At 45.4% G+C, this 17,952-nt stretch overlaps 5 protein-coding genes across 5 annotated transcripts; 3 read left to right on the forward strand and 2 right to left on the reverse strand. All coding sequences in view use genetic code 12, as the record gives it.

Annotated features, from left to right (window-relative positions):
* Positions 1-29: 29 nt before the first annotated feature.
* Positions 30-9,859, reverse strand: FAB1 (1-phosphatidylinositol-3-phosphate 5-kinase; the record flags this gene model as incomplete). Its single annotated transcript, XM_025486328.1, has 4 exons — positions 30-1,723; positions 2,802-3,690; positions 3,714-3,946; positions 3,979-9,859. The coding sequence occupies 4 exons, from the start codon at positions 9,857-9,859 to the stop codon at positions 30-32; spliced, it is 8,697 nt and encodes a 2,898-aa protein (XP_025343878.1).
* A 1,284-nt stretch (positions 9,860-11,143) lies between these two features.
* CXQ85_002664 (uncharacterized protein) lies at positions 11,144-12,166 on the forward strand (the record flags this gene model as incomplete). The annotated part of the gene is made up of 1 exon (XM_025486329.1): positions 11,144-12,166. The coding sequence occupies one exon, from the start codon at positions 11,144-11,146 to the stop codon at positions 12,164-12,166; it is 1,023 nt and encodes a 340-aa protein (XP_025343879.1).
* Positions 12,167-12,349: 183 nt separating this feature from the next.
* Positions 12,350-13,441, reverse strand: CHT4 (putative chitinase; the record flags this gene model as incomplete). Its single annotated transcript, XM_025486330.1, has 1 exon — positions 12,350-13,441. One exon carries the CDS (start codon positions 13,439-13,441, stop codon positions 12,350-12,352), a length of 1,092 nt encoding a protein of 363 aa, XP_025343880.1.
* Positions 13,442-13,889: 448 nt separating this feature from the next.
* On the forward strand, positions 13,890-16,274 carry CXQ85_002666 (ubiquitin-specific protease; the record flags this gene model as incomplete). The annotated part of the gene is made up of 1 exon (XM_025486331.1): positions 13,890-16,274. The coding sequence occupies one exon, from the start codon at positions 13,890-13,892 to the stop codon at positions 16,272-16,274; it is 2,385 nt and encodes a 794-aa protein (XP_025343881.1).
* A 403-nt stretch (positions 16,275-16,677) lies between these two features.
* ARO3 (3-deoxy-7-phosphoheptulonate synthase) lies at positions 16,678-17,878 on the forward strand (the record flags this gene model as incomplete). The annotated part of the gene is made up of 2 exons (XM_025486332.1): positions 16,678-16,732; positions 16,815-17,878. The coding sequence occupies 2 exons, from the start codon at positions 16,678-16,680 to the stop codon at positions 17,876-17,878; spliced, it is 1,119 nt and encodes a 372-aa protein (XP_025343882.1).
* Between the last annotated feature and the right edge of the window lie 74 nt (positions 17,879-17,952).

The following is a 17,952-nucleotide window of genomic DNA, read 5'->3' on the forward strand; positions in this document are numbered from 1 at the left end:
TTGTGGAATGCCCACTTGAACGTTCCCACCTAGATCATACCGTAAGGTCCATCTCTAGGTGGTCTTCCGCCAGGCCTATGAAGAGGCTGCTGGCCAGGTTGCTGGCCCCCATACCTGTTGTAAGCAGGGTTGCCAAATTGTTTTCTTCTTGCCACTCCGCCCAAGGCAAAGTCAGGATTGGTGTTCAAAACATTATCCGATACTGAAGGCTTTTGAGGTCTGGCCTGCGCGTAACCACCGCCTCCATTGCCAGGAGCACCATAGTGTCCCTGGTAAGCAGCTCCTCTTTGTTGCTGAGCCTCCGCGCCATAATAAGACAGCAGCTGAGAAGAAGGCTGGAAACCTTGCTGGTAGCTTTGCTGATAATGAGGTTGGTACTGAGAAACGTTAGGATACTGCTGAGGCTGCTGCTGCTGAGGCTGATATCCCTGTGGTGCGACAGGGCGATAACCGGCACCTGGCCCGCCTGGAGCCGCCTGGGCAGAATTGGGCGCGCCAGGGTTTGGACCATTTGGATTGTACGCCACATTGGGTTGTCTTTGGGAGATGCTGGTGAAATCGGAACCATCGTCGTTATCCAAATCAGCCTGCTGGTGCTCTGGCAGCTCGTCACCCATTTCAGTGAAAGGCTGGTGGCCTTCAACGTTAGGGTGGTGGTCAAACACTCCGTATTTCTGGGAGTTGTTGAGGGCTACCGAGCCACGCTCAGAGGCTGGGTAAGGCAAGTTGGCGTCGTTGGTTCTGCCATTCTCATCTGACTTCACAGCCACGTTCGGCACAAAAGTGGGAGCCATCTTCTGCTTCGCCGACACTGGCGTGCTTGGACCGTTGTTGATGTTTACACTAGCATCTTCGTAGTAACTGCCATTGCTGCCATTGGGGAAGTTGGTGAGACCAGGCTTTGTGACATCATTGGCAGTGCGGGGCTGAGAGTCATACAAGCTGGCCAGAGAGTCATCCTTAGCAACGTAGCCCCTTGTCGTTCCTCTGTAGGTGGAATCTTTCAAGAAGGAGCTTTCGTCGTCGTTGGTGGTGTCTCTTTGAAGGTTGTTGAACGTGTAGGCAGGCTGTGGACGAACACCGCCAATTGCGGGGCCCGAGAAACCCAGGTTGCCATTGCTATCGATCTTGTTATATGCCACAAAATTGCTCTTAGACTCGGTCTCGTCCTCGTCGTCATCGTCACGCTGAGGATGCACGCGGATAGCGAGAATCATGAATGGAATAGCAATAAGCGTCAAGGCGGCAGCAGCCACCAAGAGCCAACCAGTCCAGTCAACGTGAGGGTGGAACACGAGAACCACCATCACAGCTGTCACAGCTGAAGCAAGGAAGGCAAGCACCGTGAGTATAATGGCGGAAATGACCAACCAAGATGGATCAATGATGATCAGAGCCGCGGTGGACACCATGGCCAAGAACACTAAACCAGCAGCAATTGGAGCAACAATAAATGACTTGGACAAGGTATTTCTTGTGTCAGCAGCAAACAACCAGTCTGAATTGGTATCGTAGTCACCAAAGTTCATGGGGTACGTTCCACCTGGACAAGAGCCTCTCCAGCAGTAACCAAAGATACCATAGGTGTAGTCATTGTGAGAGGCAACCTTCAACGCGGTAGTAACTGGAGCAGACACATTTGCCAAAATAAGAAACACCAACGATATGATAAGGAGGGTGGTAGCGATAGATGAGAATATCATTCTGTCGAGATCAATCAATTCTTGTTTCTAGACTAACAAATAAACAATGAATATGTACCAGCCGTGCAAGTTCGAGGGAAATAAGCAGATATTGATGGGACGTAGAATAAGGTAAGTGGAAATAAAAAGAAAACCGTGGAGATTTCAGATTTTCAGGTGAACAAGAAAAGAATGGTAAGCAGTGGTATGAAAAAGGGATCCTCAATTGATTTTATTTTTGTTAGATTCGACGCCGCGCCCCAAGAGCATACCAAGCAGAAAGGAAAAAAAAAAAAAAAAAAAAGTGCCCTCCAGACATAGGGGGTTGAGTCCGCGCGGCAACTGCCACGGCTAACGCCTGGGGAGCACTTTTTTTTTTTTTTGACAGGCCCCAGTGTCTGCACTCCCCAAGTCCAAGTAGGCAAGCGCAGTGTGAGATTGGCAGTTTTTGGGCACTTTGGGCGTAATAAAGTGGTGCGAAAGGGCGCCAGTGAAGCAGCGCCAAAAGCATTAGGGGCATATATTCGAGACAGGAATTGTGGGACAAAAAGGGCGTTTAGGAGGTTCCGCAGCGAGCTATGGCTGCGCCGGGAATTGATAAATCCTGCCCTCACTGTATTTTCGCGAGGGGGGGTCTGATTACGCCATACCTGAGAGCAACACTGCCTTTTGTCCCTCACATTTTTCGCTTGTCGTTTGTCTCACAATACGATGTTGCCATCTGGGAAGCTTAGCAGGATGACCATGTCAATTGGAACTGGAGGGAGGGTTGTGCCGTGGGGAGCAAGAAGGTACCAAAATAAACTTCGTGTTGTTTAATTTTTGCTCGCTTAACGCTTTTGGGGTTATTTTTTTTTTTCTCTTTCCTGTTTCTGAAACGCCCACTGTTGTGTTATCGCTGGCTATCTCTCTATCCGCCTGTGAGCGGCTGCTGCTTCCTGCACCACACTGTGGTTCTGCTTTGGGACACCTTCTGATCTCTCCTATTCAGTTTGGTTAATTAATTGCCATGCCGAGAACTTGTCGCTTGCTGTTTTGTTCTTTAATTAGACTTTCCCTCATACCAAATGTCCGGAACCTCGAGGATGTAGCGATCCATTGCTTCTCGGAACCGGATACGGTACTGCTTTGGCGTGACAATGGTTGGATCCTTGCCTTTCTTACCGACAAGCGTACTTCCCTTGACCCAGTTCTCAACCTTTTTGTCCCACGTAAACGTCCGTAGCCAGTCAATGATACCCACACAAAGCTTCTGCGTGCTATCATCTATACCAACAACCAAAGAGTAATCCATTACGTCCATTGCCGAAAGGAACGATGTGTCGTTGAACAAAGATCCTCTTAATAACTTCTTCAGCTGCTCCTTGACAAACACTGGACTTTCGTAAATGTACTCAATCATATTCTCGTCAAGCAACACCTCATTCTCCTTACCTGTCTGCTGCACATGCCTATTTCTCATAGATCCCTTGAGATCGAATATTCTCGAGCACTTGCGGTTGTAAAAGAGGTTCTCCATGATTAAGAAATCCATCTTGAACGTCTTTCCTGACACAGAGTTTTTGATTTCGATCTGGTAGAATCCGAAAATCTTTGCAATGGCCGTAGTCAAGGTGTTGAAGGTTGACTGGGAAATGTACTTAAAATAGAACGGCGCTATCGACACAAAGGATTCCAACTCTGATTTCAGCAACTCCTTCACGATATACCTATTGTCCAACGTCTTCAAGAAATTCGATCCACTCTTACCACCTTTCGAATTCCACTTAATGCATCTTGACAAACTTTGAATAAACGATTGGTCCAACCCACAAGCTCTTCTAAATGCATCAAACTGCTCACTGTAGAAAATCTTACACGACAACATCGTGTTTCCGTCTGAAAACTGATACTTCAAGTGGTTCGTCTTGGCTTTCACCATTGTGCTCTCCAAATCACTCATCTGTCTGTTGGACGAACCAAAATTCTTCTTAAACTTCCTTTCGATCTTGGTGAATTGTTCAGCCTTCTTTGGTATGCATCGTTGTATACTGCCTCCAAATCTTCTTCGTCTGTCGCCACTGCCATATCTTGGATTTTCTGTTTGTATACGCTGGAGGAAAGGCAGAAAGCGACAAGGGAACTTGGCTCATCTTCACGAACAATGACATCAGAATCGGCAAAAGTATGCTCAGTAACATCGAATGGATAATCAAGAGGATCCCACAAGGTAGCTGATCTGTCGGCCCAATAGTTCATAAGAGACTTGAGTAACGAATTTCTCTCTGGTTGGGGATCTCAAGCTTCTGTTTTGCACCACTATCCTTTCCTGACTTATTCATCTCCTCGAGCAACTTCTTATTTTGATCAGCCAAATGCTTCTGTTCCTCTTTCCTATCAATTACCTTCTTTTCCAGATAAACTCCCTCAGATGTAGGCTGGCTTAGCATTTGTTCTTGAAGTGGATTTCCACGGAAGCCTTCTTCAGGCAGCTTTGGCATTGTGGAAGCAGAATCGTTCCGCAATAACTTGTTCCGCTTGTTATCCTGATTGACATCCACAACGTCTTCAATATTACCATAAATCTCAACGATTGGCAGAGAATTAACAATGGGTAAAGTCTTGTACTTGTAGGACTTCTTTTCCAAGGCTTCCTCTCTTTGACGCTGGAATTCAAGGGTCATCTGGTTGAAGTAGTTAGTCAAATCTTGCACTTTCTTTGGATTCTGTTGAGTAGAGTTGTCAGGTGAATCGCCATGAAGAGAGTTAGCACAAGACTTATCAGGAGACTTGAACGATCCCTTGTTATCATTTTCAAATGACTGCTGGATCTGTGAAATCTTATCTTCAATGACTGCCGAGGGTACTCTAAACTTGTTCAACAGAGGCACCGGCCTCTTAGGTTGTATCTGACTAGAGCCTTTGATTGACTCAGGCGAAGCTCTCAGGTTGCTGTCCGAGCTGTTGGCACTCTTTGCCTTCGACTGATCTTCCTTCTTAGCTTTCTCTGCGTTTCTCTTCTCAGATCCGTCATTATCCAACTTGTCAATTAAGAAGTTCCGAAGGTGAGATTGAGTTATCTTGGTGATTTCATTCTCTGTAGGCAAAAAGTCGGATTCAAACTCGTTAAACTCGGTATCCCATTCGACAACAATATCTTGCAAATCACGCTGAATAGCATTCAACAGAACATAATTCGTAGGAAGCGTTTGTTCATAGACTTTAAGAAGTTTCGAGGATAAGGTCTCAAGTTGTTGAGTTACTCGTTCCTTCAACTCCTCAACCCTTTGATAGCCAGCTTCTGCCTTGTCCGCAGTATCAAGTTTAACCCTATTAAGTCTCCCAGAAATACTCAGGAAGAATCCTTCCATTTTCTTCGAAATTCGTTCAAAACTTTCAATCTTGAGTCTGATATCTGTCTCTAGGGTAGATTCGAGTCTCTTACGTGGAACCACCACTTCGTACGTTTCAATCTTCGAATACTCCATGCGGATGACAACATCGTTGTAGCCAAAGTACTTGACATGTTTCTTGAAATAGTCATGGGAACAAGGACCATCATGGTTGACTCCGTCAGACCAAAATGAAAGCTCAAAGAACTTTCCTAAGGACAAGTAGTAAATCTCGTCATTCATGTAAGAGATTGGCGTCGAGTAATTGCATTCCGGACAGTGGCTCCACATAATACGCTCATCCTTTCCTTTGAAAGTGTGACTATGCGAAGAACTATCAACCCGCTCAATTATCAAATCAACCTTCGCATTATCATGGACATAGGTCTTGTAATGGTCGAGAAGTAATTCATTGCAGTCCTCGCATACCTTTCCAGATTCCTGGAGAGCTTGATCCAAAAAGACTCCTAAACACTTATCGTTATCTGTGTGATAATCAATGACAACGACAACTGGCCCAGTACAAGGAGTAGCATGCTTGATGGAAACAGTAGAATAAAGAACATGGATACTCCTGTGGAAAATAGGGTATAATTGGTAACAGTTGTACTTGATGCTATTCGACCAGTTACGCATCCTCGTGTTGAATTCTTCCAAAAGGCTGATGGAGCGATCTTTGCAAACGAAGCGGAGCATTCTGATGATATCATCAAAGCCATTGAAGCGATTCGGATCAATATCAACTCTTGCCTTTGTGAGCCAATCGACTTCAAACGAATCTGGATCCAACACCAGTTGTATCTTGTGGTTGAAGCAAGCAAAGTCAATGTATCTCACGAAGGCATTCACGACATTGAGCAAAACTCCTGGAAGGCCAAAGTTAACTGAAGGAGACACGCTCAAAAATCTTTCCGTGAAGAGCTTGATATAATTGGCAATACCATAGTGCTCAATAGAATTGAGGCAGTTCGTGATAGGTTCGTTCTCAATGCTCTTTGCGTCTATCAAGCTTTGATTCAAGAGACTCAATGTCTCAGTTCCCGGACGAGTTTTAGGCTCCTGGAAGGCTAGTGCTAACGTGATGAAGAAGCCCTTCTCGAACTTGGCGTTCCAAAGTGCTGGAGTAAGCGTCTCTGTGGTGTACTTAGCTCCACTCAAAGACTCACTGTCACTTCCACGCAAGCAAATTGTAAAGCCGTACTGAGTATCACATCCGGTGAAGAAGGAGTATGTTTTTACCGTGTCTTCGTGAATAAACTTTCGTACTTCAAAAAGGCTGCATGAGCCAAGAGACCCTTTTTTGAAAAACAAGTCGTTCACGGTAGAAAAAATATCTCCTCTCGTATACCTTGAAATCCTCTCAATAACCTGGGGTTTAACATTCGAAAGCACGGTAACGTTTGCTTCCTCTAGGAGCTTCAAAGCAAGACCACAAACACTATCACCAACGACAATAATATCAGGCTCAAGAGAGATCAAACGCGACACAAGGTTTCCAATGTAAACTGACTGTTGAGAACCCACAATCCTCAAGCTTATAAACTGCTCCTTGTGCTTCAAATACTCCAAAGGAAACATAAGAAGGGCAATACGCGGTTGCTCGATTCTCAGTTGCATTCGCTTAGAGTCAATGTTCTTGGTTATGAAAAGACCATCGACAACATGGGTATCTTCAATAGCTCCTCCTGAAATCTTTTTAAACTTGACATACTGCTTTATATCAAGTGTATCTGAAATCTTAAGCTGGTAAACTTTACGGAGGGCATCAAACAACACTGATCCCCAACGTCTTTGATCATCTGGGTCAGCAATGTCACAATCCGCCAAAGACTGGAGTAGAAGCTTGTGCATGAAGTCATCGTAAACCTTATCAATTGTTGGTAATAGGCCTCCGAAATAAGCAATTAATTCGCCGTCGTTAGCATGCGAGTCCTGAGCGTTATTGAAATCAACATCCTCATGAAGATACGGTTCACTTGCCGAAGTCTTCTCATCCCATCCTTTGTGGGCCAATGGAGAGCCAGTTGAAAGGTCGAAGGAGCTTTCGGTGCGTACACCCTGTAGACTGCTATTGGGAATGTCTCTATGGTCTGAAAGAATACTGGGGCCTAGTGGAATAGGTGACGTCGGCGTAGTTTGAGGGCTTAGAATTGAAGGGCGTCCGCTGTCAGAGGTTGTATCAAGTTGTGGTAACTTAAGCGACGTCTTGGCATGATCGTGCCTATTCCTCAACTTGTTCATACGTTTCTGTCGCATCCTGTTAAGGGAAGCCTTAGCTCTCTCCGAGGACCTATGATCCGAACGATTCTTGTTGGCGTTGATCCCAAAGCCAGGCGTAATCTCTTCGTCGGGCTGCTTAGCAAAGTTCATTGGACTAGGAATGTACTTGTCGTTAACATTCATCGCTGGGAACTCATGTAACGTCGGAACCAGCGACATTGACTGGCTCAACGGCTTTGCTCTAGGAGACAGTGATGACCTTTTGCCCTTACCATGTAATTCATTGTTGAGCGAAGTGTAAAGAGACATTACTTTCTCGTCTTCGTTTTCACTTTCGTTGTCATCGTCTCGTTCAGACTCAAATGCTGCTCTCTGCTTTATGAGAACATTCGGTCTTGTCATCCTTTCCGAGGTAGATCGAGTAAGTCTATAAGGGTTTCTATGCAAAAATGAATTGTAAAGCTTTCCAAGATTTTCAAGACTGTTTGGACGAACGACGTCTGTTACGGTATCCTGTACGTCGTGAAACGGGGAGTACCATGCTGTCAAACCTTCTTCTTGTGGCTCAAGAGATGGAACGGAGTTGGTGTTGTTGACAGCATTACGCATAGCAAGAGCAGCCAAGTTCTGCTTCACTGGCAAATTACTATTCGTAAAAGGACTTCTGGAGACAGGGATTTCAATAGCCTCTCCTGTTCTCGTAGTTGGGATAGCCATTTGTGGAGCATGCTTGTATGACGTTACCTCAGAGCTTCTCTGGCTCGGTTCCTTGGTAGAATTCACAGTAGGAGTACCACTCAGCGGAAAATTGTCCTTTCTTGAGCTTTGTTGACCTGCCAGTGTAAGAGACTCGGTAGCAACGCTGTCACGTCTGGAGCTGACGGACCTTGACCTGTAACGCACTAATGGATGTTCTGCTGGAGGAACCTTGAGATTCTGATCTTGTGACTCGGATTCATCATTAGCGAAGAAGTCGCTTTCAGCTTCTTCAGAAGAACTCAGGGAATCATCACTAAGGTAGACGATAACATCACTATAACATGGCTTGCAGACCCGTAGCTTATCATTATAGACTTTGTGTTCCTTTGACAGCTTCTTCTTCATCTTCTCGTGCTTATACTGGCTGTATGAAATAAATAAAGTGCAACTGGAACAGAAGATTTGACCGCAAAAGCGACAGTGGTGTTTTCTTCTGAATGCTGAAAATGGTTTGAAGCAGTTGAGACAATCTGACACGAACGAGTCATTCATCCAATACTTCTTCGGGATACCACCATTCTTTAGTGGGTTGTCAGAGAGTTTACGAGCAATTCTCTTCTTCTTTCTCTTCTTTCTGATATCTCCCATTGACCCGATAATGGAACTGGATGACGAGCCTTTACCAGTAATATTGTTATTAATGATGCTTTTGGCGCTATCCAATAAAGAGGAGGATAGGTTTGCCGATATTTTGCGGGTCACCGAGGGAGTCCGGTAAACCAGCACTGATGCAGATGATGGAGGCGACAGGGGCGTTCTAGCTTGTTGTGATTGTTTGTCTAGCTTGACAGGGGCAATATCAACCTTAGCTTTAGTGGGCTGTCGCGGTGACAAGCGATTCGCCACTGGGGATGCAGAAATACTATCATTGTTGATAGTCTCGATATCAGAAGCTGAATCATCAGAAAGTTCAATATCGTTCGGTAGGTTATTGAAGATCGAGGAGATTCTGTTCTGAAGGGCTTTCGTGTCACTTTTGATTGAAGAGCTACGCTTTGGCGGAGTGGCTTGGCCCTTAATGCCCAGTCGAATCAGTAGCGGCCTTGATGGTGCTGCTTCCCCATCGGTGTTTGATACGGTGACATCCGTTTGAGAAACTATTGGAGCATGCTGTTTTGAAACGCCCATGGTCGATAGACGCAATGATTTGTTGTCCGAAGTCACTCTAGGATGTAGGTCTGAGTTCATACGAAACAACAGAGGGGCCAAAACACGTCCTGGGGACACACCGTTAACGCTTTCGGCCCTTTTTATGGATGCTGGAGATGCAGAGGGTATCAACGAGCCACGATTGCTCGACACAGGCTTTAGCCATGACTCTGTGCTTGGCTGTCTGGCCGAAGAGTCCAGTCCTGGCCATGGAGCATTAACATGAGGAGAGCTTGGTTCGCCACTAGGGGTCGATTCATGATGTTGATCTTGATCCAGCAATGAGTATGAGCCATTCGAAGACGATTCTTCCTGAGACGACGAAAAAGATGCAGCCGTGCTATGTTGCCTCAGTCTATGTTCAGCAGGCGTCCTATGCACTGGAGTGTTCGGGGTTGAATGTTCATGGTAAATAGACTGAGAATCAGATGGATCAGCGGGCACATCGGGAGCCTCGGCGTGATGACGTGGAGAAGCATACGTATGAACCAAGTTGGAAGCGTTGTTGGTCACTTTCCTCAACGTCTTGGTGATGATCTTCGAAAACGACCGGTTGGCAGCCTGCTCAGGATCCGGTAGCGTGGGGAACGACACAAAGTCATCATTCACAGACTGGGAATCGCTATCATTGGTAAACAGTAGTGAATGTGTATCGTAGGAGAGATGACGAGACGCCATGATCTCTTGGAAGATGAATTGTTTGTAGCCAAAGGCGTGGTATCAGGGGAAAGTGTTTCTTTTCAGGTAGTTATACCAGGACCAAGTATGCAGCGCGAATACTATGGGGCAGACCGTGATAGACCTGTACTATGGCTGGCTTGAGACAAACTTGTTAGACGAGACAAGTAAGGTATATTTGTCAAGGGAGGGGGAATGGATTGGAAAACGAGTTTATTTGTTGAGTTTGGCTTTTTGGTGTAAAAAGAGTTGATTTGAATTGTTTATTGTCATTTGTAAACTGACTGGGATGGCAGTAGAATGGGTTGCAGCCAAACTGGCCATTCTCAGCCTGAGCAGTGAAAAATATAAAGATAGAAATGGACTGAAAATTTGGCGTTGACCCCAGGCCAACTGTGGACTTAGAAATGATGGACATTCGAAGTCATCCAAGGAAGGCCACTATCAGCGTACATTCTAATGCATAAACCATAAACCGAACCGACTCTCAATACCTAAATTCCATTCCACATAGTAACCGTGTTTTCCATCCAATTGCCTTACATTGACCAACCTCTCCTTCCCTACTGCCCAGAGTTGTCTACCTAGCTCTACAAGCCTCCCTCGCTTTACCCTCGGCACGGTAGTACCACAAAAACAGTACACTTGCTAACAAACCAAAGCAAATCCCAACCCAAAAAACCCCTTCCAGTTTCTACCACCCTCCCTGACTCCCTAAAATCACTCATTGTGCTCTCGCTTTATCAAAGGACCCTTACACATGTGTCTGTTTTAGCCGTGTCCGAGTTCGCAGCCAAACAGAGAGCCAAGCATTTGGACAATCAGCAACCACAACCAGCGACATAGCCTGAAGCTTAAACGTGGTTTAGACTGTAGTTCTCCCTTTTTGGATCTTTACGTTTCAAAACTACTATGTATTTCAAGGTTTTATTGTAGGACGTGTGGTATACGGTCCACCCGGCTGGTTCACCGTCGCGCTGTACCGAGGACATGTTGCTACCAAAACATGGGAACGCAGATCTTCGGAGGATTCTCTCTTTTTTCTCCAATTGAATAGCCTGGCTTATTCTAAAGCTCCTTTATATCTACTCTTCCACTGCACCTACCCTAAGCTCCCGCCTGACAGCTTGGCTAAACATTGTCAGGTGAATAGAGAGCGCACAAAACGAAGGAAAAAAACCGACCGGGAAAAACCAAGTCTAGCGGTACTTGAGGACGAATATTATCACCAAGGCAACCACACCTTGCCAATTCACTTTTACAATCGAAACATAGCGATAGAGTATGTCCTCTGTTTTGCAGAAGCGTCGTGGTGCCAAGTCGGCCACGCCAACGACAGCGAGAAGGTCAGACTCCTTTGACGACGACGATGTGTCCAGAGACAGAACCCCAGACCACAAGATTGGTGTGGACGACAGAGACATTGTGGATCGTCGTGCTTTGAAGGTGCCTTTTTTGACACTTATGGAGGAAGTGTTGTTGATGGGGCTCAAGGACAAGGAGGGTTACTTGTCATTCTGGAATGATAACATCTCCTATGCCCTCCGTGGATGCATCTTATTGGAATTGACCTTTAGAGGGAAGATCACGTTAGTCAATGACCCTGCCAGACGTAGATTTGAACTTAGCGATCGTTTAGTGGAGGTTATTGACACGGATCCAACCGGTGAAGTCTTGTTGGACGAGGCACTTAAAATAATGAAGAATGACGAGGGCCACTTGTCTGTATCCAACTGGATCGACTTGTTGTCTGGTGAAACTTGGAACTTAATGAAAATCTCTTACCAATTGAAGCAAGTCAGAGAAAGACTAGCCAAGGGTTTGGTCGATAAAGGTGTTTTGAGAACGGAACGCAAGAACTTCTTCCTATTCGACATGGCTACCCATCCTGTCGCTGATAAAATGTCAAAGGAGCACATTAGAAACAGAGTGTTGAACATTTTGACGCAAAAAACGGTGGACTTAGACTCCTTGAGCAACGATCACTTCCCTGCTGATACTTCTTTACGCTACTTGAGGACAATCGCTTTAGTATGTGGCGCATATGCTGCTAACGTCTTGGAAAACGTCTTGATGTCCTTGAACTACGACAAAAGAGACCATGCCTTCTCTCGCGCTGATGAGTTGTTGAACGACTACAGCGACTACCCTTTCAATCTCAAGGGTGGTCCAAGCCCCTTGGGTATCAGCACCAACCTACCATCGGAGGTTAACAAAGAGATTGAGCAGAGCACAGCTTCAGAATTGCAATTGGAGTTGGTTGCTGCAGTTTTGAGTGTATTTGCAAGGATGGACTCTATTTTGTGAGTCATGAGCTCGTCCATTAGCATCGCGTCGTGGGGTTACTTTTCAGTAAGATTGTATCTAGAAATTATAAACACTTATGATACAAGACTTATTTGTCACTGCCATGGTTTTGGAATGCTCAAAAAACCATGAAGCAGTTTTTATCAAAATGTAATATTCATACCTAATACGCTGTAGGTATACCTATACCCAGTTTTTCGTATCGTTTAACTTCCGGGACCCACCCAAAGCTTCAACGAACGTACCAACCATTTTTCTATCCTTTTCCTTTGATTCACCTTTAGAATCCCACCAAAACCCTCCCCCAAACCCGTTATCTTTAATGTACGACGCCTTTACTGAAGCGCACTGGGGGCTATCGTATGTGATGAAAACATCATCTGCATCTTTGTAAGCGTAAGCAGCCACCTTCTCACTGTCAAACCTTTCTGCATGCTTGTCAATTTCTCCATAATTGACGGTATCTGCGCCATTAGATGCTTCTCTCGAGAATTCGCTGCCGATTTGAGGTGCAGCTGGCTTGTTGAAAGACCTACCATACAAAGGCATTCCCAAGATAATCTTACGACGATCAACCCGAGCAGCGTAGAACTTCATGATATCGTCCACGTTCAAGCTGGTGTCACCGTTTGAACCGTACAAATTGGAATGGTAGCCAGTCTTTTGTGAGAAGCCAGAACCCGCAAAATCATACGCCATGACATTCCAATAAGTAAGTAGCCTATCCGTGGCAGGGAAGTCAATGTGTCTGCAATGATCCTCGCTAGCTGGCGAAGCCATGGTCAAGATCAAGCCCTCCTTCAATTGATCCAATCTTTCTCTCAAACGACCAAGCAAAGTGACCAATTGTGTACCTTCCTGGTGACTTGTGGGGTACTCCCAGTCAATATCTATACCGTCAAACCGATGGTTCTTCACGAGATCGATAGTCGAATCAACAAACTTAGAAAGTTTCGCTTCGTCGCCTGTAGCTTGAGCAAACTGGGCGGCCGTTCCCCAGCCCCCAATGGACATGATCAACTTCAAGTTACGGTTCTTCTGCTTGATCCGTGCAAACAGACCCAAAGCACCCTTATCATTACCAACAGGCATATCCACATCCGCCCAGGGATCCAGAAGACTCACTTCGCCCGAGTTGCCGTCAATCTTCATGAAAGCGTAGAAGACATGGCTAAGATTAGCAGTATCCAAATCTTGTGGAAAGTGCTTCGCCCCATAGACAGACCAATTGGAGAAGTAAATTCCAGAGACAAGGTTATCGACGTTTCCAGGCATGTTTGGCTTTGTTCCAAAGTAAATTCCCGACGCTATAGCAAATATAATGAGTATACCTAGCAAAACACTAAGAAGACAAGTTAGCACTTTATGCTGTTTACCAGCTTCAGCCACTTTGGTGCGAAACATTGTGCAAATATAGGTAAATGGCTGCAAAGTATGATTCTTGAAATGTAAATTCAAAAAACCATACCTATAAAAAAACAAGCAAAAACAGATCTCATTTAAAGGCTTCGACATTCTACAAATCGACAAAATCATTCCCCTTCCACTTTCCCAAATCCCATATCTCATAATGGCGTTTCCTGAAAACCCTCTACAATCGGCCCTCACCACTATCGCAGTCTCTGCAGTCTCTCGGCATCAGTACCTGCTGTTGCCTCCAAAACCACACCTACAAATCACCTGGCATCGAGTATTTTTTCCACCTAAACCTACCGCATTTGCCATGTCTGTTGCTGATTATATTGCCACAGCGGCGTCATCGCTTCCATCCACCGTTCCACCTTCGGCTAAGGTTTATAAGGATGATTGCATGTACTCGTTCGATACTCCAGAGAATAACAAGTTGGGGCTAGATGTGTGTATGTCATGCTACCAGGCGTTTGCTCGGGCTCCTCAGAAGAACTATACTTCGGAACATTACTCTGAGCAGCGTCATCCGCTCTATGTGAACATTGTGAAGACGTTGAAGCCTGAGAGCGAGAGGCTTAAACGGGACTCGGACGAGGCCTCAGTGGAAACTGATGGGTCTAAGGTTAAACAACCTAAGCTCGAGGTTCAGGAACAGAAGGAAACGGATCTTTACGATATTCATACTAGCATTTACGTTGCTCCATTGGACAAGTCGGCGTCTATCGAGGAGTCTCCTGAGCCTGCTAGTCTGCTTGCCAAGCTGATCCTTTCAGCTAACTCTGCTGAGAAGAATGATGAAATCAAGGCTTGGGAGAATGAAGTTTACCCTTGCGAGCATTCTAGTCACATTGAATCGATTGAAAATAAAGTGGACCTTAAGAAATGTTCCATGTGCGACCTAGAGGAGAACTTATGGCTCTGTTTCACTTGTGGAGCTGTCGGCTGTGGTCGTGAGCAGTTTGGATCTGATCTCAAGGGTAACTCTCATGCTCTTAAGCATTATGAAGAGTCAGGGCATTCGGTAGCCGTTAAGCTTGGTTCGCTCTCCGCAGACGACGAGGATAACTGCGATTGTTACTGCTACAAATGCAATGACGAAGTGAAGGTACCACAGCTTGGAGAGAAGCTTCTTAAATTCGGCATTGATTTAGGAAGTGCAGTGAAGACGGAGAAAAACTTGGTGGAGTTGAACCTTGACAGAAATATGAACTGGCAATTTAACTTGGACGGACAGGATGGTGAACTTCTCACGCCAATCTACGGTCCTGGATTGACTGGTTTGCAGAACTTGGGTAACTCATGCTACCTCAATTCTTCTATTCAAGCGCTCTTTAGCTTTCCAAGTTACCGTTCGTTCTTTTCCCAGTTGCAATTCGACAAGCTGGTGAAGGATCCTGCTACTGATTTACGTTCTCAGATGATAAAACTCTACGATGGTCTTCTTTCCGGGAGGTATTCTAGGCCCAATGAACTCAAAGGTGATGATTATCAGCTTGGTTTGAAACCATCTGCTTTCAAGAGTCACATCGGTGCTGATCACCATGAGTTCAAGACAAATAAGCAGCAAGACGCTAATGAATTCCTTCTTTTCCTCATGGATAAACTTGATAAGGAGTTTGGATTAGGTTTGAATGAGCACTTTAAGTTCTTGCTTGGTAACAAGGTAATCTGCTCGGAGTGTCACAGTGGCACATCGTCAGAAGAACTTGTGGACAACATCTCTGTCGGATTAGATGTTGAGGTAATTGGAGAAGATGAAGATGGTAAGAAAAAATATAAAGAAGTGAAGATGGATGATTGCTTCGCAAGAACGTTGGGCACTGAACAGATCGATGGGTACCAGTGTGATGCATGCGGAAAGAAAACCATTGCTTTCAAGAAGACTGGATTCAAGACATACCCTGAGAATCTTATTGTCAATGCCCAAAGAATTCAGCTCGAGAACTGGGTGCCAGTGAAGGTGGATGTTCCTATTACTTTGCCTGAAAGCATTGATCTTTCGCCCTTCGCAGCCCCTAAGTTCGAGGAAAACGAGAAAAAGGTGGAGAAGGTAGAAGAGCTGGGAACTGGATCTGAGTTTGTACCTAACGAAGAGGCCTTTGCTCAACTTTTGAGTATGGGATTCCCCGATGTTAGATGCACAAAGGCCCTTTACAATACTGGTAACAGCAACGCTGAGGATGCCATGAACTGGATCTTTGCTCATATGGACGATCCAGACATTGATGCTCCATTCAATCCCGCAGAGACAGCACAGACAAATACTGCGGGAGCAGGCGAACCAGATTCAGAGGCTATTGGTAACCTTGTTGCCATGGGATTCAGTGACAAGCTTGCCAAGAAGGCGCTCTTCGTGAATGGAAACGATGTAAACGTGGCAGTCGAATGGCTCTTTAATAACCCCGACGACGATGGAGTTATTGAAGATACGAAGCCGGTCGTAAATGTGCAGAAAGAGGCAGAGGAATTGAAGGAAAAACTACTCAAGAAACTGGACGCTGCACAAGCCGCAGGCTACGAATTGAAGGCTGTTATCTGCCACAAGGGTAACTCGCCACATACGGGTCATTATGTTGTATTCGTCAAGCACGAAGGAAACTGGGTTTTGTTCAACGACGAAAAGGTGGTGAAGTGCCAAAACACAAACTTGAAGGACATGGTGAATTGCGGGTATGTCTATTTCTTCGCTAAGGCATGAGGCGCGCTGCGCATGGGTATGATTCATACAAGCATCACCTGTTACTCATTAGGTAGTGCACATAGAGGGTGAGACTCTTCGACGCCTGGATAACGGCGAATCAGAAAGAGTCTATTGGTCAGGGGAGTTGGAGGAAAATGAAAATAACGGAGAATCTGTTTTCAGTAGAAAAGAAGCACACCCAGGCCCCTTTTTTTTACGCCTTTTTGCCGCTTCTACATATCACCATGCCAGTCGATATGCAGAAGAAGTCCGAGGACTGCACCTAGGCAGTCGAGAGATTACGGCTGGTGCGACTACAAAATTCAGAAAGGGTCCTGGTTTATTTGAAATTTTTTTCTTTTTTTGTGTTAGACTTCGAAAAACACCAAATTTTTCTTTTCATTCTAAGAATTTCAGCATTATGTTCATCCAAAACGAACACGTCGGCGACAGATCCCGCATGGAGGATTGGAGAAGTATGTTTGAAAAATGAGTCACTAGTGTACCCCACGATTAGGTGAAAAATTATAACCATGGACGAATTTTACTAACCACCAGTTCGTGGCTACGACCCTTTGTCTCCACCAGACTTATTACAGCATGAGTTCCCACTTTCTGATAAATGCAAAGACATTATCTTGAACGGTAGGGAAGATGCATGCAACATTTTGAATGGTAAGGACGATAGACTTATCGTTGTCATTGGACCTTGCTCTATCCATGACCCAGCTGCTGCTCTTGATTACGCCACGAGATTGCACAAGCTTGCTGAGCAACACAAGGGTGAGCTTCATGTTGTCATGAGAGCTTACCTCGAGAAGCCAAGAACCACTGTGGGCTGGAAAGGTTTGATTAACGACCCAGAGATTGACGGTTCTTTCCAAATCAACAAGGGTCTCAGAATCGCCAGAAAGTTGTTCGTCGAGTTGACTGAGAAGTTGCCTATTGCTGGTGAGATGTTGGACACGATCTCTCCTCAATTCTTGTCTGACTTGTTCAGTGTTGGTGCTATCGGTGCTAGAACCACCGAGTCTCAGTTGCACAGAGAATTGGCTTCTGGTTTGTCATTCCCTGTGGGCTTCAAGAACGGTACTGACGGTACTCTTGGCGTTGCTCTCGACGCCGTTAGAGCTGCTTCTCACCCACACCACTTCTTAAGCGTTACGAAACCGGGTATCGTACTGATCGTGGGCACCGAAGGTAACCAAGATTGCTTCGTTATCTTAAGAGGTGGTAAACAAGGCACGAATTACGATGCCAAATCCGTCCAGGAGACGAAAGACGCCTTGGCCAAGGCTAAGGTTGTTGACCCAGAGAACCCAACTCCAAGAATCATGGTTGACTGTTCTCACGGTAACTCTAACAAGAACCACAAGAACCAGCCTCTTGTTGCTGCTGAAATTGCCAAGCAGATTTCTGAAGGCGAGAACCAAATTTGCGGTTTGATGATTGAATCAAACATCGCTGAAGGAAGACAAGACGTTCCCCCAGCCGACCAGGGCGGTAAGGATGCCTTGAAGTACGGCTGTTCCATCACGGATGCCTGTATCGGCTTCGATGACACTGAGACGGTCTTGCAGACGTTAGCAGAAGCCATCAAGGCCAGAAGAGCTTCAAAATAGATGGATCACAGTATACATAGAACGATCTAACATAAAAAACAAAAAATAAATTATTTTTGATGCTAACAACTCTT

The sequence above is a fragment of the Candidozyma haemuli genome, assembly GCF_002926055.2.
Source record: "Candidozyma haemuli strain B11899 chromosome Unknown D_2014730914, whole genome shotgun sequence".
Taxonomy (NCBI): domain Eukaryota; kingdom Fungi; phylum Ascomycota; class Pichiomycetes; order Serinales; family Metschnikowiaceae; genus Candidozyma; species Candidozyma haemuli.